This window comes from Bufo gargarizans, chromosome 5 (genome assembly GCF_014858855.1).
Source record: "Bufo gargarizans isolate SCDJY-AF-19 chromosome 5, ASM1485885v1, whole genome shotgun sequence".
Taxonomy (NCBI): domain Eukaryota; kingdom Metazoa; phylum Chordata; class Amphibia; order Anura; family Bufonidae; genus Bufo; species Bufo gargarizans.
The window spans coordinates 222,552,910-222,576,237 of NC_058084.1; the positions used below are offsets into that span (position 1 = coordinate 222,552,910).

The window sequence follows — 23,328 nt, forward strand, 5'->3', positions numbered from 1 at the left end:
ATAAGTGATGAGATGCAATTCACATACAACCAAGAACAGAAAGACCAGAGATTTAACTAAGTAAATTACAGGTTTTCCTAACCTTTTCCCACAAAACTATATTTCAATCTGCTCAGTTCTTAATGCTGCCTACATATTGCATTGAATTGAGTGGTGACATGTTCTCTTTAAATGTGTAGCTTGCATTAATGCTGACTAGCAGGATTATTTATGTAATGTGGTATGTTGCATATGTAACATCCCAGAGTGGGGTTGCTAACGCTTTTACCCCGCTACAATCTGCTAAGAGCATTAATATTGTGAGCTGATGCGATTACCTCATGTCATTCACTACTGTGCAGTAGAAACCATTTTAAATGTTATATTTTCCTTTGTAATGTTTCAGGTCTACCAGCAGGTGGCGGCATCGTTGGTAGGCATAGTTTTAATGTTATGGCTATTCGGAATGGAACATTCCAGTTCCGGTATGTTCCCTCCTGCTTAAGGGAAGTGGAGTTTCCCACGCCCTGCAGCAAGGGAGGGAAAACCCAGTTAGAGCCAGTTTTGTCCAGCTCTCCTTGCAAGGGGAAGGTTGTGTTGGGAGGAGCTCCCAGAAACAGGGATCCCAAGACAGGATGGAGCCTCGGCTGAGGCAAAGATCACTCTTCCCATCCTGAGCCATTAGCCTCAGCTGGTTGACAAGAGAAGCAGCCATCTCCAGCCTTAAGGAAGAAGCATTCCCTGTGAGCCAAGCTGTGAGTAAATACCTAGAGTCCAGGAGAAGCCAAATTCCTCCTCAGCTAGTTAGGCCCATACTAAGCAGAAGACAGACAGAGCAGAAGATGAATACCTGCCAGATTCTCCAGGCACATAGTATAGAAGCAGAAGAGACACTGACCCCTGCCATACATTGCCTATACCTTCTGGGACCCAAGACTATTGCTGTAACTTGTATGGATTTAAAACTGCCATTCAGTAAAGACAAGGTGGATCATATTACCTGTTTGGATCTTATTTACTGCTACCAAAGTTCCTCAATTACTCCTATTAACAAGACTCAATTTATTGCAAGTGAGCCAGGATCCAGGAGTCCAGCCGTACCAAGGTAGGAGACACCGTTGACACTACCATATCTGCTATACAGAGACATTATCCTCCTCTGGCATTCCTCACCTGGTATGTGAGTTACAACATCTTAAAGGGCCCTGCTACAGTACCTGCGCAAGCTGTAATTGGCATCACAAACAAACTATAAACTTATACACATATATTCTGACCCACTGCATTGTACTAGTGTCCTGCTCATTGCACATATGTACTTGAGAGGTCTGGGGTACCACAAGGGAAGGTGCTGCAATAAGGAGGAGACAACTCCCTGTGTGCACAGGTCTTTGATACATCTTTCAAATGTGGCAGGTATCCTGCCATGAAATTTCACCACTCAGAGATAGGCTTATACCTTTGGCAGGAAGTGATGGACCTTGTAGGTGAGCCACACAGGACATAGTGGAAAACAACCCATGTATGCATACAAGAGGACATGGCTGGAAGAGCATAAACAGAAGTACACACAAGCAACATGTTTGGAAGCAGCAATGCTTAAAAGGGTTATCCCATGATGAGTGTAAAAAAAAAATACTGAGGATGTAAATCAGTGAGCAGGACAAAGATAAGAAAAAACAGCAGGTGGTGCTATACAGATTCCTTTTTTATTTTATTACTCAGTTGTTATGCTTATCTTTTAAATCACATGCAATTAAAAACGTAGAATTTTTATTGTGGGACAACATATTTAGGACTGAACTGAAAAACTGCTCCCAGACACCAAGCCAGTATTATTCCTTCATGTTAGTTAACTAGCAAGTGGAGGTGATTGCATACTTATAACATTGTTGATTAGTGCCAGAGTATAGTGTGACTGAGGAAAAACCACCAACTATAGCGGATCCTGTGGATGGTTAATGAAAAGGTTCAGAGGATAATGTCAAGAATCATTCTGACCAACAGGCAGAGCACAGCCAAGCAAATTCTAGGTCAGATAAGGTATAAGATTTACACTCACACATTCAAAACCTTTATAAAAATGAAAGTGTGTGCACCTGACTATAGAAGACAAACTATTTGAGAGCCAGTCTTCAGAAAACACAATAGTGATTGGGGATAAGACCCCCTTCATTATCTGCCACTTATGAATTCTTATATAATGGCAAATATAAGTCGATAGCTCAAGTGCCAAGTGAAAACTTTACAAACAAAAATTAGAGACCATACCATGTATTGTGGGAAACAGACTTGTGCATAAATTATGGTACAAGGTTTTGTCTTGACTCATCTCAAATACTTTTTCCCATTCTTGAACAGTCATTTGATTTTTTATACTTTCTGCAGTTTGATCTTCATCCCTCAAATCTTTACCCCCAAACTGTGGAAAAAATACTTAGTGATCATTTTATGCAAATATAGTTTATAAGAAAGTCACATTCTGCACTCTTGTATGCTTACCCGTGGGTTTGTAGCGCCCACATAACAGGCTAAAAAGGCCAGTCTATAAGATAAGTCTCTGACTCCCAAGGCTTTTAGTCCCTGAACTCCTTCAGAATTAAACCCTTCACCACCTGATACTTTGGCTCCAGTCTCCATTCGTGCATCTAGAAATAGAATTCAATAAATTAAAAGGGTTGTCCAATAAAAAAATATTGTTGCTAAATATGGGGTAGAGTAAACTACAGTATAAACATTTTTTACATTCACCCAGACTATTATAGTTCCCATATCCCTAGATTTTCCAATACTATTAGTATAGCACCCCCTCCTGATCCTCAGCAGTTATAGTAACACTGTCTCTCTCATCTCATACTCAGTCAGCATTTCTACCGACATGCAGAGAAGTTGTTGCATTCTCAGAAGTAACCAGCTCATCACACTAGGGCAGAGATCAGCAACCTTTGGCACTCCAGCTGTGGTGAAACTCCCAGCACACTGATCAGTTTTATTCTAATGCATTCTGAATGAAGAGAATTCTGTTCAGGATGCATTAGAATGCATCAGTTCAGGCCCTCTTACGTTTTTTTTGCTGGATAAAATACCACAGCATGCTGCAGTTTTCTCTCCGGACAAAAATCCTGAACACTTGCTGGAATGCCGACCCCGGCATTAATTTCCATTTAAATGTATTAGTGCCGGCATTAAGTGTTGTTTCGGCAAAACTGATCCGGTTTTCCGGTCTGTTCATGCGCAGACATTTAAAAATGCCAAAAAATAAATAAATACCGAATCAGTTTTGCCAGATGACACTGGAGAGACTGATCCAATATTTCAATGCATTTGCCAGACTGATCTGCCTCCGAATCAGTCTGACAAATGCCATCCGTTTGCGTCCGGATTGCCGGATTCGGCAGGCAGTTGTGGCGACACAACTGCCTGCTGGAATCCTCTGTCGCAAGTATGAAAGTACCCTTACCTTTACTGAAACCTATTTAAACTGCTTTGTTAGCGAAATCAAAGGGTTAAAATTCAGCTATAACCAGTCCGTGTACCAATTGTGTTTGTGTGGTACTTAATTAGTAGCTGGCAGGGATGTGCACTATCCCCATGATGCTACCATATATCAATGTAATCAGTCTTAAGTTGGTACTAAACATAACCATGTTTACCAGTTCTGTTCACTGGCAATTGATAAACTCACTATTGATAATGTAACACCATACACTGGTTACATATCTGCGAGCTGTGAGACACTGGACTGGAAACAGACAACTAAAACCTACTAACTGCGCCTGTGCCCCCCCTCCCTCCCTCCCTCCCCCCCCCCCCCCGACATGTTTCACCAGCTAAACTGGCTTCATCAGGGGTATTGGGCAGCAATGAGTGAGGGCGTTGCAAACCAAGTATAAATAGCCTACTTGTTTTATTGACAAGGATATAATCCATTTGTTTAGAAAGACGTGCCGTGTCTGAAAAAAACACTATGGGATGCACCTATAACATCGCTCTAAACTATATCTCCTCCCCAACACTCCACCAATAACGATCTGCTGGGGAGGTGTGCCATATGACATGATGCCAATCCCAAGTGTGCACATGGACAAATAGTCAAACCAACCACATTACTTCATGTGCTCCTGCGCCAGGACTTGAAGATCCGGCCGAGTGTAAGTGAATACTGCGCACGTCCTGCGCAGAAGATCGAAAAAAGAGGCCGTAGCGGAACTTAGAAATTTTCCCGCATGTAAAGGAGTCATGCGCAGAGAATATGTGCGCAAGAACCTGAGGGAACTGAATGCCGACAGCCATTGCTATCTTTAGTACATGTCCTGCGCATCTGTATCACGCGCTGAAATTACACCAGTGCTGGACACTTATTAGTGAGTTGGTGAGTTTAATACAGTCAGACATTGGCCTCAGTCAGAGGAAATGCACAGTGCTTACAAAAGTGCAAACTTCATAAGTGGTAATAAGGTATATAATAATGCGCAAAAAGCAGTAGAGGTTGGTGGTGTTTGTATTATTGGTATTATTGTGGTGTTCGAATTTAATGCAATGTAGAGCAAAATATCAAGGAGGACCCCAGGTGAGTATACGACAGTACCAGCTCTCTCATGATTATTAATATACATGAGGCAAAAATATATGCAGGCCATCTATGGGCAACACACATTGCTTACTTCTAATATTTTATTATTACATATTGAAAAGTGGTCTTCAGCATTTACAAGAATGATGCACAAGTAAAGCCCTCATTTAGGCCTTTTGGACTTAGACTATCCAGTTTGTAGATCCACTTTGTTTCTTCCTGTAATAGGATTCTATCAAAGTTTCCTTTTCTCAATTGACTTTTTGCATATACCCCAAAATCTCAGACACCTGGGATTACTGTCATGGAAAAGTCTCACATGTCTGGATATGGCAGTGTCTGCTTTAGTATTTATACTGCCGACGTGTTGGCAGATGCGTTGCCTAAACGCTTGTATTGTTTTGCCCATATCAATTTTGGGACAAGGACACTGAGCAATATAGATGATGCCTTTCGATTGACAATTAATTCTTTAATGCGATATTAAAACTGGTAAACATGGTCATGTTTAATACCAACTTAAGACTGATTACATTGATATGGCAGCATCATGAGGATAGTGAAAATCCCTGCCAGCTACTAATCAAGTACCACACAAAACACAATTGGTACACGGACTGGTTATAGCAGAATTTTAACCCTTTGATTTAGCTCACAAAGCAGTTTTAATAGATTTCAGTGAAGGTTATGTTTTATAGGGAAAGATTATCTGGGTCAAGTTTGGGTACCTAGCCCTAGGGCTTTTTCTAGTTGCGTTTGTATACCCATACCAAAATAGGGTCCACTAGGGATTTGTATATAGCTACTCTTAATCTTTATTATGCCATCATCCATACCTTTTCTTTTTATAGTTATTGTTTTATCTATCATTAATCAACTTATTACTAGTATTTTTCTACCCATCAATTTATTTTTATAGATGCTATATTTTATTTTGAAAATAATTACCTATAACTCACAATAAACATAACAGACAGACAATCACTTAAAGGCTATATACCTTACAATGGTAGCCTTGTGTGCAATGAGACATTCATCTGACTGAGCCAAAAAGTCTGAAAAATTGCTTGATTCGAGTTGGGTGGCTTGGGGGATGTGCACACCTAGATTATCATCATTAGGGTTAGAGATGAGCAAATGTTTAAAAAATTCAACTCAAGTAGGAACATAGCCTTACAGGTTGATGTTAGCATAAAGTAGAAGCACACTCCTTTTACGCTGTCGCCAGCTAATTCCACATAGATGTCTACAGAACCTGTTCTATTAAACGCTTATACAAGTAGAGCCCCCCCCGGACAGAGTGGAGAGGGTGTCGGCAGTAAGTTTCTGTTGACGTCGCTGATTAATTTGACCCTCCTCTGATCCATCAGAACAATAACCCACAAAAAAAACGGATCTCGTCTGTGGAGCATACACCTTCACTCTGTCAGTATTTGCTTAAAAATCCATCAGTATTGCTAATGCCCACAAAAATGAATAAAAAAAATGGATGTAAAACAGATGACATGTGAATGGAATATTTGCATGTCTTCTGTGTTTTTTCTGCCAAATCATAAGCAAATTCTGATGGGACCATACAGGCCTTACAGCTACTACACAGACAGGATCAGTTATGAATCGCATTTTTCCTTCCTTCTGACATATCAGAAGAAAGGTCAAATAAATCATGTCAGCCAGGCTGAAAAGCAAAATAGTGGCCCAGTCAAAGTGGGGAGGGTGGGAACAGCATGAGAAGTCCACAGAGTGGCCCTATGACATAGTGGCGAGGTGGTAGTAGCATGAGGAGACCACAGAATGGCACGTTGACAGAGTCTGAAGGTGACGGCAGCATCAGGAGGCCACAGAGCAGCAAGGTGACAATGTGGAGATGGCTGCAGCAGCAGGATACTGCAGAGTGGCAAGGTGACCTAGTGTAAATATGGCAGCAGCAAGAGAAGACAACATAGTGTCAAGTTTACATAGTTTGAAGGTGGCGGCAGCATCAGGAAACTACAGCGTGGAAAGGTGACATAGTTTGGATATAGCAGCAGCAGCTGCATCAGGAGACCACAAAGTGACCCGGTAACAGAGTGGGTGGCAATACCAGTACCCGCTGATAAAGATGGGTGAAATAAGGAGCACTTAGCATCAGATGTGTGGCATCAGGCGGTTGCAGCATCAGAGTAGTAGCTGAGGCAGATAGCCAGAAGAAACCGGTCTATTATCAAAGCATTGGTGTGACACCATGGATGATCTAGTCTGATGCATCAGGAATTGGTGGTTGGAAATCCTGGCCGATTCACGCCCGATTCATCTTGACTAGGAAAGAGCGAACCCGAACTGTATAGTTTGGGTTCGTACCAAATTTTGGGGTGTCAGCGACACGGACCCGAACATTTTCGTAAAAGTCCGGGTTCGGTGCTTTCTTGGCGCTTTTTGAAAGGCTGCAAAGCAGCCAATCAACAAGTGTCATACTACTTGCCCCAAGAGGCCATCACAGCCATGACTACTATTGGCATGGCTGTGATTGGCCAGTGCAGCATGTGACCCAGCCTCTATTTAAGCTGGAGTCACGTAGCGCCGCACGTCACTCTGCGCTGATCAGTGTAGGGAGAGGATGCAGCTGCTGTTAGGGCGAGATTAGGCACTAGACAGGGATTTACTCAGCAAAAACACTTAATGAAGTGATCGATCTACAGCTGTGAATCATTCATCTTCTGCTATTCAATTGCTCACTGTTTTTAGGCTGCCCAGAGCGTTTTTCAGTCACTTTTTTCTGGGGTGATCGGCGGCCATTTTGTGTCTTGTGGTGCGCCAGCACAAGCTGCCACCAAGTCCATTTAACCATCAATAGTGTGTGTTTTTTTTTTTTTTGCTATATCCTACATCAGGGGCTTGGCTGTGCTTGCCATTTTATTGAGGGATGAAATACAATTGCCAAAATAAGCAGTACCCTAAATCTGGTGTTTCAGCTGTGGCTAGCCAATTGTAATACTGTCTGCTGTCTGGCAAAGGATATATTTTTGTTCTGGGTTGAAATACAATTCCCAACTTAGCAATTCCCTAAATCAGTGGTTTCTGCTGTATCAGGCCAACTTTAAATCTATCCATAAAAGGGTATATTAGATTGAAGGTGCGGATAGGGTCATCCTCAACTTCACACGCTACCGTGCATTTCCAAGTCTAATTCTGTCCGCAAACGTATACCTGTCATCCAGGGCCTAAATACTAGGCCTACAATTTATATGCAGCTAAGGCTACTTTCACACTAACGTTCGGGTGTCCGCTTGTGAGCTCCGTTTCAATGCATCAGTCTGGCAGCGTTCAGCCTCCGCTCCGCTCAGCAGGCGGACACCTGAACGCTGCTTACAGCGTTCGGGTGTCCGCCTGGCCGTGCGGAGGCAAGCGGATCCATCCAGACTTACAATGCAAGTCAATGGGGACGGATCCGTTTGAAGATGACACACTATGGCTCAATCTTCAAATGAATCCGTCCCCCATTGACTTTCAATGTAAAGTCTGGACGGATCCGTTCAGGTTACTTTCACACTTAGAAAATTTTTAACAATATAATGCAGACGGATCCGTTCTGAAGGGAGCCACCGTCTGCATTATATGAGCGGATCCGACTCAGACGGATCCACTCTGAACGCTAGTGTGAAAGTAGCCTTAATCTGTCGTTACTGCTGTGCCTGTATTAGTGTAAATAGATAGCCAGATAGATAGTGTTAGGCATCTGTAAACAAAAAGGCCTGAATTTGAATTCAATACATTGGACCAAATATTTTTTTTCTTATTGTGGTGAACGGTAATAATGAGGAAAACATCTAGTAAGGGACGCGGACTCGGACATGGTTGTGGTGGTGTTAGTGGACCCTCTGGTGCTGGGAGAGGACGTGGACGTTCTGCCACAGCCACACGTCCTAGTGTACCAACTACCTCAGGTCCCAGTAGCCGCCATAATTTACAGCGATATTTGGTGGGGTCCAATGCCGTTCTAAGGATGGTAAGGCCTGAGCAGGTACAGGAATTAGTCAATTGGGTGGCCGACAGTGGATCCAGCACGTTCACATTATCTCCCACCCAGTCTTCTGCAGAAAGCGCACAGATGGCGCCTGAAAACCAAGCCCATCAGTCTGTCACATCACCCCCATGCATATCAGGGAAACTGTCTGAGCCTCAAGTTATGCAGCAGTCTCTTATGCTGTTTGAAGACTCCACTGGCAGGGTTTCCCACGGGCATCCACCTAGCCCTTCCCCAGCGGTGGAAGACATAGAATGCACTGACGCACAACCACTTATGTTTCCTGATGAGGGACATGGGAATACCACCTCAGCATGTCTCTGATGATGACGAAACACAGGTGCCAACTGCTGCGTCTTTCTGCAGTGTGCAGACTGAACAGGAGGTCAGGGATCAAGACTGGGTGGAAGACGATGCAGGGGACGATGAGGTCCTAGACCCCACATGGAATGAAGGTCATGCCACTGACTTTCACAGTTCGGAGGAAGAGGCAGTGGCGAGACCGAGCCAACAGCGTAGCAAAAAAAGGGGGCAGTGGGCAAAAGCAGAACACCCGCCGCCAAGAGACTCTGCCTGCTACTGACCACCGCCATCTGGGACCGAGCACCCCAAAGGCAGCTTCAAGGAGTTCCCTGGCATGGCATTCTTCAAACAATGTGCTGACGACAAGACCCGAGTAGTTTGCACGCTGTGCCATCAGAGCATGAAGCGAGGCATTAACGTTCTGACCCTTAGCACAACTTGCATGACCAGGCACCTGCATGCAAAGCATGAACTGCAGTGGAGTAAACAAGCAACTCTGGCTCCCCCTGCTACCTCTCTGCTGCTGCCACCTCGGCCTCTTCCTCTGCAGGAAGGTTGGCACCTGCCGCCCAGCAAACAGGGGATGTACCACCAACACCACCACCTCCGTCATCAAGCATCTCCACCATGTCACACGGCAGTGTTCAGCTCTCCATCTCACAAACGTTTGAGAGAAAGCGTAAATTCCCACCTAGGCACCCTCGATCCCTGGCCCTGAATGCCAGCATTTCTAAAATACTGGCCTATGAAATGCTATCATTCAGGCTGGTGGACACAGACAGCTTCAAACAACTCATGTCGCTTGCTGTCCCAAAGTATGTTGTTCCCAGCTGCCACTACTTCTCCAAGAGAGCCGTGCCTTCCCTGCGCAACCAAGTATCCGATAAAATCAAGTGTTCACTGCGCAACGCCATCTGTGGCAAGGTCCACCTAACCACAGATACGTGGACCAGTAAGCACGGCCAGGGATGCTATATCTCCCTAACTGCACACTGGGTAAATGTAGTGGCGGCTGGGCCCCAGGCGGAGAGCTGTTTGGCGCACGTCCTTCCGCCAAGGATCGCAGGGCAACATTCTTTGCCTCCTCCTACTCAGCTTCCTCCTCCTCTTCTTCCACCTGCTCATCCAGTCAGTCACACACCTTCACCACCAACTTCAGCACAGCCCAGGGTAAACGTCAGCAGGCCATTCTGAAACTTATATGTTTGGGGGACAGGCCCCACACCGCACAGGAGTTGTGGCGGGGTATAGAACAACAGACCGACGAGTGGTTGCTGCCGGTGAGCCTCAAGCCCGGCCTGGTGGTGTGCGATAATGGGCGAAATCTCGTTGCAGCTCTGGCGCATGTGCTGAATTTGGTGGTGCAGAAGTTTATTCATAACTACCCCGACATGTCAGAGCTGCTGCATAAAGTGCGGGCCGTCTGTTCGCGCTTCAGTCGTTCACATCCTGCCGCTGCTCGCCTGTCTGTGCTACAGCGTAACTTCGGCCTTCCCGCTCACCGCCTCATATGCGACGTGCCCACCAGGTGGAACTCCACCTTGCACATGCTGGACAGACTGTGCGAGCAGCAACAGGCCATAGTGGAGTTTCAGCTGCAGCATGGACCGGTCAGTCGCACTGCGGAACAGCACCACTTCACCACCAATGACTGGGCCTCCATGCGAGACCTGTGTGCCCTGTTGCGCTGTTTCGAGTACTCCAACATGGCCAGTGGCGATGACGCCGTTATCAGCGTTACAATACCACTTCTATGTCTCCTTGAGAAAACACTTAGAGCGGAGAGAGGAGGACGAGGAGGACGACAAGGACGAAGCATGTTCACAGCAGGGTGGCACCCAACACAGCTCGGGCCCATCACTGGTGCGTGGCTGGGGGGGAAACGCAGGACGATGAGGATGCGCCTCCCACAGAGGACAACTTGTCCTTGCCTCTGGGCAGCCTGGCACACATGAGCGACTAAATGCTGCAGTGCCTGCGCAACGACAGCAGAGTTGCCCACATTTTAACGTGTGCGGACTACTGGGTTGCCACCCTGCTGGATCCCCGGTACAAAGACAATGTGCCCACCTTACTTCCTGCACTGGAGCGCGATAGGAAAATGTGCAAAGTACAAGCGCACATTGGTAGATGCACTACTGAGAGCATTCCCAAATGTCACAGGGGAACAATCTCCGCTCCGACATGAAGCCTGAATCTCCGCTCCGACATGAAGCCTGAATCGAATCTCTGCTATGGGATCTCTGTCTGGGTGCCGGGGCCTAAAAATATCTGATAGTGGCCTGTTCCAGTGTTGGGTGACATGAAGCCTGATTCTCTGCAATGGGAACTCTCTCCTATTGATATTGGTTAATTTTTATTTTTATTCATTTCCCTATCCACATTTGTTTGCAGGGGATTTAACTACATTTTGCTGCCTTTTGCAGCCCTCTAGCCCTTTCCTGGGCTGTTTTACAGCCTTTTTAGTGCCGAAAAGTCCGGGTCCCGATTGACTTCAATGGGGTTCGGGACGAAGTTCGGGTCGGGTTCGGATCCCGAACATTTCCAGGAAGTTCGCCGAACTTCTCGAACCCGAACATCCAGGTGTTCGCTCAACTAATTTAGACAAAAAAGGTAAGTCTCTCCCCATTTTGGTTGGACAGGAGAGTTCTCCTTGGGGTAACTATTGCCCCCACCGCACTAAAAACCCACACTGATGCCACACTACTGGCTGGGCAGGACAGCTTTTCCAGGGCAAACTCTGCTAGTTGCAGCCACAAATCCAGTTTTGCTACCCAGTAGTCCAGCTGATATTCAATGTTGGGTTTCAGGATGCTGTCCAAGTAGGCCAACACCTGCTCCAGGTCTACCTGCTGCTTCTGGTGAGTAGATTCTTCACTATGCAGTTGAAGAAAGCTACTCATAAGTGACTGTAGACTCAGGCTGCTGCTGATGGAACTGATACTGCCGCCCCACCCCATCCCAGCACCATAGCAGTGGAATGTGAGCGCAGAGGGCCCCCCGGTCAGACCTGCGAGAGGATGGATGATGGCGCACGATAGTTAGTGGCCAACTGACTACATACGATGTCTCTGTAGTAGTTCAGTTTGTCCTCCCATTCGGTGGGTGTAAAAGAGGCCCCCATTCTGGCCCGGTTCAAGGGTCAAACAAGGTGTAGAGCCAGAAGTCACCCCTCTGCCGAATGTTAACAATTCGGCTGTCACTACGCAAGCGAACATGCATTGGGCCATTTGTGCAAGTGACTCTGAGGGACTCCCTGCCTCAATATCCACTGCATACTGCTACTCTGTGTCCAGGTCCTCTGTCTCGTTTTCCTCATCACCCTGGCTCCTCTGGCTGCTTCTGCTACACATTGCCTGTGCTCCAATGTCCTCCTCCTATTCCAGTCCAGCCCCCACAGGGCTCATGTGGCTGTGAGATCAAGGCGCCACATCTCCTATCCCCTGACCAGCCATAGTTACTAGCATCTGTTCCAAGACATGAAGCAGTGGAATGACGTTCATTCCATAGTCCTGGTGACTGACAAATAATGTGGCCTCCTCAAAAGGGCCTGAGCAAACAGCAGGTGTCACGCATGAGCTTCCACTGGCTGCCATCGAAGTTACACAGTGGAGTACTCCTAGCCGCTTGCATCATCAAGAAATAGTTGATGGCCTTTCTCTGTTCGTATAGTCAGTCCAACGGGTGGAAACGTCACATAGCAGCCTATGTTGGGGGGATGCCGTTCTGCCGCTGCAGCTCAAGGAGGGTGTGCTTTGCGGTGTATGAGGGGATAAACTGCATGTAAAGTTTACTGGCCTTGCAAATGGGTGGAAGACTTTGGGAATCGCTTGACAACCAGATTGAACACTTGTGCCATTGTTTTTCCCATTGTTGGTCAGCATGGTTCTGATTTTCAGTTGATGCGGAGAAAAACAGGATTCAATTTCTTGATGCATCACACAGAGCAGTTCCTCCCCTTTGTGACTCCGTTCTCCAAGGCAAACTAGGTGCAGAACGGCGTGACACCGCCGAGCCCTGCAGATGTGGTATGCTGGAGGTGCATTGTGACTTGTCCCTGCAGTGGAGGCTGAAGACACGGTAAAGGATGAGGAGGCAAAGGCAGACATTGTCACAGGACCAAGGGCGTGACAACATGGAGGCGGAAGTGGCGTGACCTGGCCAAGTTGCTGGTGTGGCTGTGCAGGAACCAAATTCACCCAGTAGGCCGTAAAGGACATGTACTGTCCCTGATTGTAGTTAAAGCTCCACACGTTGGCACTGCCATGCACTTTGGCACACACCGACAGGCTCAAGGACTTTGTTCTACATATTTGTGCAGGGTTGGTACTGCCTCTTTCGCAAAGAAATGACGGCTCTGGACTCTCCACCTCGGCTTGGCACAAGCCATCACTTGGAAAGGGAGGGACTGCAGCACCAGCAACTTGGACAGGAGCACGTTCTGCTTCTGCACCGTTGGATGCGTGCACCCATACTGTTGTCTCTTGGCAATCGCCATTCGGAGGAGGAGCAGGAGCATCTGGACCAGCAGAAGATGAGAATGACAGACCACTCCCTTTGGCTGAGGTGGTGGAGCCTTAACTGGCTGAAACCGGGTGGGCACCACTAGAGATGTCAAACATAAAATTTTCAGTTCGCGAATTTTCGCAAATGTTCGAACGGGCGAACCGCCATTGACTTCAATGGACAGGCAAAATTTTAAAACCCACAGGGACTCTTTCTGGCCACAATAGTGATGGAAAAGTTGTTTCAAGGGGACTAACACCTGGACTGTGGCATGCCGGAGGGGGATCCATGGTAAATTACATAGTTGACGCAGAGTTGGATTTTAATCCATAAAGGGCATAAATCACCTAACAATCCCAATTTTTTTTTGAACAACGTGGTTTAAAACATCCAGTGTGTGTATACGATCAGGTATGATGTTGTATCGATCAGGTAGTGTAAGGGTTATGCCCGCTTCACAGACATTGACAGACCAAACTCCCCTTTTAATGCACCGCAAACCACCACAAATAGTCCATTTGCCCAAACACAAACTTCCCATTTGCATAAGGTTAGATACCAAGCTAGCCATGTCCCGTTGATGTCATTGAAGGTTTCTTCCTCCACCCAGCCACGTACAACACCAAGGGTCCCGGAAAGGTGAATTGAATTGATTTTTCCAATTGGGAGATGGTTAAAAAAACGCTGGCTCCCTCCCCTTTGTTTGAATCCACGGTCACTGCGTCTGTGCCGTGCAATTTACTGTCCCACCCGATATGAGTGCTATTTTCTATAGTTCTCTCTTCTCATCAGTTTAATCCCTGTTACGTCCCCAATCTGGGGTCCATTTATTAAATAGATTTTTTGAACGGGGCGATGGTTAAAAAATTGCTGGCTCCCTCCCCTTTGTTTGAATCCATGCCACGGTCACTGCGTTTGCGCCGTGCAATTTACTGTCACACCCGATACGAGTGCTATTTTCTGTAGTACTATTCTAATCAGTTTAATCCCCATTACGTCCCATATCAGGGTGGGATTGCCTTTTGTGAAAAAAAATTTAGGCCGGGTATCTTCGACTGCCTTCACAGTGACAAACCAAACTCTGATACACCAAACTGAATTGATTTTAGGAACCGGGAGATGGAAAAAGCAGCTTGGTTGGTCCTCTTACTCCCGAGTTGGGGCACTGCGCGTGCACGGAGCAATGTGCTGTGACACCCTATATGAGTGGTGTCTTAACTAGTCCTATTCCTATCAGTTCAATCCCTGTTACGTCCCCTATCCGGGGATGTGTGTCAAATTGATAAATTATTGTCGAATTAATGAACCATTATGACATCCTGGAATAATTTAGCTCTGAGCTTTGTACTTGATTTGTTTTGGAATTGTTGGGGATTTTTTAAATTGTCTGCATTATTTCTAATAAACTATTAAGAGACTTTATTATAATTTTTTTATTTTATGTATTAAGAACCCACCCAACTTAAAAAAGATAAATAAAAAAAAATACGTTTTTTCTATGAAAAAACATTCAGCCGTCCCGATCGCTTTTGGTCTGATCATAATGAAGCAACAGCCTTATCTGGGTTATGGCAACATTGCCAACACACTCAGAGGTGATGATCGCTTCATTGTGATACGCAAGCCCCTTCACCACAACAAGGTAACGATCACGAAAGGGGAATTGACACTTGTATGTGCCTTTTTTTTGTTTTGTTTTTGCAGCCACAGTGCAACACCAGAGGCCAGAAAAATTAGGCATGTACACATGCCTGAAAAACAATCTTATTGTTGCAGCCGCTGCTGTAGCAGCGGCCAGAAAAATGGATGTTTTCAAGGCAGAAAGGTAACTAAAACATTGCGGCTTGAACCCTAGTTGGTGGCAGAGAATTCACGAAAGTCATCCGGTATGCAGACATTAAATACAGCAGTGTGGGGACCATTTTGAGGCCAAGGCATGTCATCAGGCCTTTTATTAGTTAAACGTATCCCCTACTGTCAGTCCCTTCGGGATCCATGCCTCATTCATCTTAATGAAGGTGAGGTAATCAACACTTTTTTGACCGAGGCGACTTCTTTTGTAAGTGACAATGCCTCCTTCTGCACTGAAGGTCCTTTCTGACAGGACACTTGAAGTGGGGCAGGCCAGAAGTTCTATTGCAAACTGGGAAAGCTCAGGCCACAGGTCAAGCCTGCACACCCAGTAGTCAAGGGGTTCATCGCTCCTCAGAGAGAGTGTCGATATCTGCACATAAGGCGAGGTAGTCTGCCACCTGTCGGTCAAGTCGTTCTCTAAGGCTGGATCCCGAAGGGCTGTGGCGATGTGTAGGACTGAAAAAGCTCTGCATGTCCTCCATCAACAACACATCTGTAAAGCGTCCTGTCCTTGCCGCCGTGTTAGGAGGAGGATTACTTTCACCTCTTCCCCAGTTAAATTCCCATTGTGCTGTGACATCCCACTTATAAGCTGTGTAAAGCATATTTTTTAGTTTGGTTTTGAACTGCTGCATCCTTTCTGACTTCTGGTAATTTGGTAACATTTCTGCCACTTTCTGCTTATACGGGGGTCTAGTAGCGTGGCCACCCAGTACAGGTTGTTCTCCTTCATCCTTATACGAGAGTCCCTCAGACATGACAGCATGAAAGACCCCATTTGCACAAGGTTGGTTGCCGAGCTACTCATTTCCCGTTCCTCCTCCTCACTGATGTCATTGACTGTCTGTTCTTCCTCCCAGCAACATACGAGACCACGGGTCCCAGATAGGTGACAACAACAAGCACCCTGGGATGCCTGCTGTGGTTTGTCTTCCTCCTCCTCAAAGCCACATTCCTCCTCTGACTCCTCTTCCTCATACTCCTCTTGCAGCGTTGCCGCAGGTCCGGCAAGCGATGATGACAAGGCTGTTTCTAGTGGTGATGGCGACCACAACTCTTCCTCTTCACGCTCATCTACAGCCTGATCCAGCACTCTTCGCAGGGCACGCTCCAGGAAAAAAACAAAATGGGATGAGGTCGCTGATGGTGCCTTCGGTGCGACTGACTAGGTTTGTCACCTCCTCAAAAAGGACGCATGAACCTACAGGCATTGCGCATGAGCGTCCAGTAACGTGGCAAAAAAATTCCCAGCTTCGCAGAGGCTGTCCTAGCACCCCGGTCATACAAATACTCGTTGACGGCTTTTTCTTGTTAGAGCTGGCGGTCGAACATTAGGAGTGTTGAATTCCAATGTGTCGGGCTGTCGCAAATCAAGCGCCTCACTGTCATGTTGTTTCGGCGCTGAATGTCTGCAAAGTGCGCCATGGCCGTGTAGGAACGCCTGAAATGGCCACACACCTTCCTGGCCTGCTTGAGGACGTCCTGTAAGCCTGGGTACTTAGACACAAAGCGTTGTACGATGAGATTCAACACATGTGCCATGCACGGCACGTGACAACTTGCACAAATTCAATGCTGCCAACAAATTGCTTCCATTGTCACACACCACTTTGCCGATCTCCAGTTTGTGTGGGGTCAGCCACTGATCCACCTGTGCAATCAGGGCGGACAGGAGTGCTGGTCCGGTGTGGCTCTCTGCTTTCAGGCAAGTCAACCCCAAGACGGGATGTGGAATAGCCCCTGGTAAGCTGGGGAGGTTCAGTTGATGTGCAGCCAGACGCCGCAGCAGAAGAGGACTCAGCCGAGGAGGTTATGGAAGAGGATGGAGTAGGAGGAGTAGAGGAGGTGGCAGTAGGCCTGCCTGCAAGTCGTGGCGGTGTCACCAACTCCGCTGCAGAGCCACGCATTCCATGCTTGGCAGCCGTCAGCAGGTTGACCCAATGCGCAGTGTAGGCGATATACCTGCCCTGACCGTGCTTTGCAGACCAGGTATCAGTCGTCAGATGGACCCTTGCCCCAACACTGTATGCCAGAGATGCCATGACTTCCTTTTCAATCACTCAGTAGAGGTTTGGGATTGCCTTATTAGAAAAAAAATATTGTCCGGGTACCTTCCACTGTGGTGTCCCAATAGCAACAATTTTTTTTGAAGGCCTCACACTCCACCAGCTGGTATGGTAAAAGCTGGCGGGCTAAGAGTTCTGAAACTCGGATCTGAAAAAGCTAATACTATTATTTTCCGTTATAGCGGAAAATAAAGTGAAGTTCGGATCCCCATTGACTTCAATGGGGTTCGGGCCCAAGTCCGGATCAAGTTAGGGTCCGAACCCGATCTTTTTTTTTAAAAGTTTGGCCAGACTCCCTGAACATCTAGGTGTTTGCTCAACTCTAGTGGTGGAGATTAACTGGCTGAAACCGGGTGGGCACCACTGGTGATCCAGCCTACTGCTGCATCACCACATTCTGAGCCACGGTTCACCCAGGCCACTGCATGGCGACTGTCATTCCCATTTTCTGCTGGTCCAGATGCTCCTGCTCCTCCTCCTAATAGCGATTGTCAAGAGACAACAGTATGGGTGCACGCATCCAACGGTGCAGAAGCAGAACTATGGCACCCTGGCCACGCTTCACCTTCTGCCCACATATTCTACATGTGGCCACATTAACCTCCTCTGGCAGCTTAGTAAAAAAACTGCCACACCGCCAAGTAGGCGATTCCCCCCCCCCCCCCCCCCAACAGTCCGCACTTACTGACTGCTACAGCCACTTCCTCCATGAACCCCTTGCACCACTACTTCCCAGCCAAGTAGGCTGCTGTGAAGCAGGTGGTCTACCCCGAGCAGGTTTGGTTCCTGACCTTCAACTGCTGCCACCCTGCTGACTCCCAGCCTTGGTACTGCACAGCTGGCTCAGCCGCTGCCTCACAGGCAAGCTGCCTCCCTCTTCTCCTGATGACGATTGAAGCCCATTCTGCACCCAGCTCCCAAGTGCGATCGGCTTCATCATGATCATCAAGTATTGTCTGCACTTCACTGATGTCCTCCTCAACAGTCTCTGGGTCAGGAGCTTTACACAAGCTCCGGCACCACTCTCCTCATCACTACTTTTGTAGCTGGCCAGCTAAGACCTGTCCTAGTTTGCTAATAGAGCTTATTTGTTTATACAGCTAAACCTGCCAATAACCTTAATATAGTTCCTATGTTTGTGTGTTAAAGACAAAAGCAGAGTTTTTACAGTGACTTCATGTTTGGATGTCATAACTGTTATATAGTGTGCTCACAGAAGCAGAAAATATAATATGCCTTTAAGATTCATTATATGAATGTGAGGTAAGCTCAATGACACAGCAGAAAAAGCATAGAGTTAAACTGTCAGCCAGCCAGCCTCACACAGCCCAGGAGTTTTGACCAATTACAGCCAGCCTCACACATAGCTTGTGTGGGAAATTCCCCTAGCAGGACCTGCTTGAATCATTACACCAGAGGAGAAACTGAACAGACATTCACTCCACTAAGAGCTGTGTTTTTATGGAAGCAGAGAGGCAAAAATAAGTATTTAAAACAGTTATAATGTTCCTACTGTTAATATAGCAATTAGAATTGTTATACTGAACCAGTTATGTGTGTGTTTATTTACAGTTCCAACAATTGAAAACTACATATTCAAATTGCAACCAAATTCCATATGGCAATCCAAATTACATACAACCATAGAAGATCATACTCAACCAATCTGCAAATAGTTACTGCTAACTGCATACTGCAAATTGCGACCAAATTCAGCAAGTAGAACTATTAGTTAGACCTCAGATATACCCATCAGAGTGCTTAAATAACTTAAAAAGTGAGAGTACAGATACTGGAGAAATATATCCACCATCTTATGCATACAGCCATTTTATGAATCTTTATGCAACACATGATTTGTACAAGGACTATCTGCAGCGGAGGCGGCAGTGTTATATGAAAAAAAAGTTGAAGTTAATAAAGAAGTTATTTCAAGCTTTTGGTGTGCTCTTTAAACCTACTGTTTCCATAAAATGGTGCTAGAGTAATTACAGAGTGATAGACAGTCTGGTTAGACTAAAAGTCAGAGATATCAGAATTCCTGTAATGCCACAGCAAACTTCATAGTGCTGCGCCTGCCACAACTTGCCCACCTAGTGGAGGATGCAGAGGATGTCTCCTCCAGATCTTGGCTGGGCAGTAACTGCTGACTGTCCTCTAGCAGCTCATCCTCGCTGTATAGAGGAGCTGAGCCCACAGCATACAATACTTCTGTGGCTGAGGGACCAGCAAAGGACCGAGGCAGGTTGAGGACAGGTGAGGGCACAGGGCCTGCTCCCGGGCCATGCCAACTAAGGGTTTTGTCTGACGAACCCACTGACTGTTGGATGGGGGTGTCTGATGTCACGTGGGATGACGTGGGTGACAAAGTTAACCAGTCAAGAACTGCTGGGTTGAGGTCAAGTCACAACCGCTTGATGATACCGGGAGCTCAGGCCTCTCGCTGCGACTCCTGCTGCCACGCCCCCTTACTCTGCTGCGACCTCTGCTTGCGCCTGAAACATTCAGGTCTCTGCCACTCCTCTGTGTATGGCCTGGCACTTCTCTGCCTGACATATTTTAAGCTGAACTACACAAATTAAACAGAAATTAAAACACCCCTAAAAGCAACAAATATATTTTTCTTTTTGTACTAAAATAGTCCACTAAACACCTTCACCACAATTAACTGCAGAAATGCACAGAAAATATATTTTTCTTGTTGTACTGAAATACGACCATATACACTTTTACCAGAAATAACTGCAGAAGTGAAATGCGTACATATTTTTCTTTTTTTTACTGAAATGTGCCCCCTTTACACTTTCAACAGAAATAACTGCAACAGTGCAGTGCGTATATATTGTGGGGACTCTCTCTGGTAGACAGGATTAGCGTACGCAGTATATAGGCAACAACAAGTTCTTTGGATCAAACAGTTCAACGTTTTATTCACACTTTAGGCAAGTGACAAAACAAGAAGTCAATCAAACAAAAAGTCACCCTGCTCTGCTGGTGGCAATTCACACCATGCGGCAATTCTTCCTCAAAGAGTCCTTGCTGATAGCAGCAGCAACCTGTTTTCACGCCAAACAGGTAGCAAGCCTTTATCCAGACACAAGACTCCCAGATCCCAACACAGACATGGCTTCTGAGCCCAGCTGCCTATTTAAGGACAGCCAGGTGCTGCCAAAACCCGGACTGGCATTTAAAATCAAGTCCGGTATTTGACCTCGTCTGGCTGCAAATAAGCCCAGCAGTACAAGCTTGGAGAAAAATACCTGTTTTCCCAGACCAAACCTCTCAGTGTGTCACAATATTTTCCATTTTTACTGAAAAATGTCCCTATATGCTTTCACCAGCAATAACTGCAACAGTGCAGTGCGTGTATATATATATAAAAATTGTATTAACTGAAATATGCCCCTATACACTTTGACCAGAAATAACTGCAGAAGTGAAATGAGTTTATTTTTCTTGTCGTACTGAATAAGATACTAAGCTATAAGCCACTAAAGGATTTTCAACATAACACTTGCAACCCAACAAAAAGCTGCAATGACACAGCTGTCTAATGACTATTTGGATCCTCAAATAATCGTTCCCTGCACTTATAAATCACTTTCCTATCAATGTTCCTATCGCCTTCTGACGTATCTCCCTGCACTAAGATGCTGCGAAATTATTCCTATCCTTTCCCTACACTAACAGATTTTTCTATCTCCCCCCCCCCCACAATCGTTTTTCCACATGTCTGTCCCTGCACTCTGAACGCTAGAAAATGTCTGACTCTAAGATGGCTGACGTATTTATAGGGCTGTGACATCACAGGTCTGGCTGCTGATTGGCTGCATGCAGGCATGTCAATCTGGGTGATCCCGCCTTCCCAGAATTTCTTTCCCCATGTCCTCACACGTGTAGTCGCCGTCGTCATTTTAGGAAAATTGCAATTCGTTACCACGGAGTGTGAGGAAATTCACATTCGGAGCGTATCAAATTTTTCCTGAAATTCGGATCGAATTCCACTTAGCTTCGATTAGCTTATCTCTAATTAGGGTGACAAATTTTAAAAAAAAATTTGGGGATGCTAATTGTCCTAACATTTATATTCAATAACCTTTCTATACCGTTTTGTCATGTCAACTAATTTGCATAAACACGGGAATATTAGAAAGACATGCAAATAGTGTTTCAGCTGAAAAACTAGGCAGATTCTGCTAATTTGCATGCCTTTCCCATATGCTCATGTTTATGTAAATGAGTTTATATGACGGAACAGTATAGAAAGATTATTGAAAATAAAGGTTTGTACAATTAGAAAACTGAAAGTTTTTATGCAGCCCTCCTAAGTAGAGTTAAGCGAACACCTGGATGTTCGGGTTAGCAAAGTTCGGCTGAACTTCCCGGAAATGTTCGGGTTCGGGATCCGAACCCGACCCGAACTTCGTCCCGAACGCGAACCCCATTGAAGTCAATGGGGACCCAAACTTTTCGGCACTAAAAAGGCTGTAAAACAGCCCAGGAAAGAGCTAAAAGGGCTGCAAAAGGCAGCAACATGTAGGTAAATCCCCTGCAAACAAATGTGGATAGGGAAATGAATTAAAATAAATATAAAAAATTAAAATTAACCAATATCAATTGGAGAGAGAGGTCCCATAGCAGAGAATCTGGCTTCACGTCACCCAACACTGTAACAGTCCATTGTCATATATTTTGGCCCAGGCACCCAGGCAGAGGAGAGAGGTCCCGCAACAGAGAATCTGGCTTCAAGTCAGCAGAGAATCAGTCTGCATGTCATAGCAGAGAATCATGCTTCACGTCACCAACCAGTGTAACAGTCCATTGTCACATTTAGGCCCCGGCACCCAGACAGAGGAGAGGTTCATTCAACTTTGGGTTGCCTCGCAATATAAATGGTAAAATGAAAATAAAAAGAGGATTGAATGAGGAAGTGCCCTGGTGTACAATAATATATGGTTAAGGGGATGTAGTTAATGTCTAATCTGCACAAGGGATGGACAGATCCTGTGGGATCCATGCCTGGTTCATTTTTATGAACGTCAGCTTGTCCACATTGGCTGTAGACAGACGGCTGCGTTTGTAATGACGCCCCCTGCCGTGCTGAATACACGTTCAGACAAAACGCTGGCCGCCGGGCAGGCCAGCACCTCCAAGGCATAAAAGGCTAGCTCTGGCCACGTGGAAAATTTGGAGACCCAGAAGTTAAATAAGGCCGAACCATCAGTCAGTACGTGGAGGGGTGTGCACACCTACTGTTCCACCATGTTAGTGAAATGTTGCCTCCTGCTAACACGTTGCGTATCAGGTGGTGGTGCAGTTAGCTGTGGCGTGTTGACAAAACTTTTCCACATCTCTGCCATGCTAACCCTGCCCTCAGAGGAGCTGGCCGTGACACAGCTGCCTTGGCGACCTCTTGCTCCTCCTGTGCCTTGGCCATGGGCTTCCACTTGTTCCCCTGTGACATTTGGGAATGCTCTCAGTAGAGCATCTACCAACGTGCGCTTGTACTCGCGCATCTTCCCATCACGCTCCAGTGCAGGAAGTAAGGTGGGCACATTGTCTTTGTACCGTGGATCCAGCAGGGTGGCAACCCAGTGGTCCGCACACATTAAAATGTGGGCAACTCTGTCGTTGCGCAGGTACTGCAGCATGTAGTCGCTCATGTGTGCCAGGCTGCCCAGGGGTAAGGACAAGCTGTCCTCTGTGAGAGGCGTATCGTCATCGTCCTGCGTTTCTCTCCAGCCACGCACCAGTGATGGGCCCGAGCTGTGTTGGGTGCCACCCTGCTGTGACCATGCTTCATCCTCATCCTCCTCCTCCTCGTCCTCCAGTAGTGGGCCCTGGCTGGCCACATTTGTACCTGGCCTCTGCTGTTGCAAAAAAACTCCCTCTGAGTCACTTTGAAGAGACTGGCCTGAAAGTGCTAAAAATGACCCCTCTTCCTCCTCCTCCTCCTCCTCCTCCTGGGCCACCTCCTCTTCCATCATCGCCCTAAGTGTTTTCTCAAGGAGACATAGCAGTGGTATTGTAACGCTGATAACGGC

The 23,328-nt window shown here is 46.3% G+C and overlaps 1 protein-coding gene across 1 annotated transcript in view; it reads right to left on the reverse strand.

The window, feature by feature from the left end:
• LOC122939065 (maternal DNA replication licensing factor mcm6) overlaps nt 1-23,328 on the reverse strand; it is a 120,696-nt gene that overhangs the window by 43,845 nt on the left and 53,523 nt on the right. Inside the window, exons 6-7 of the mRNA XM_044295011.1 lie at nt 2,482-2,627; nt 2,251-2,401 (exon numbers count right to left, since the gene is read on the reverse strand). Of these exons, the coding sequence (XP_044150946.1) occupies nt 2,251-2,401; nt 2,482-2,627 (297 nt within the window). The remainder of the gene's footprint in view (nt 1-2,250; nt 2,402-2,481; nt 2,628-23,328) is intronic.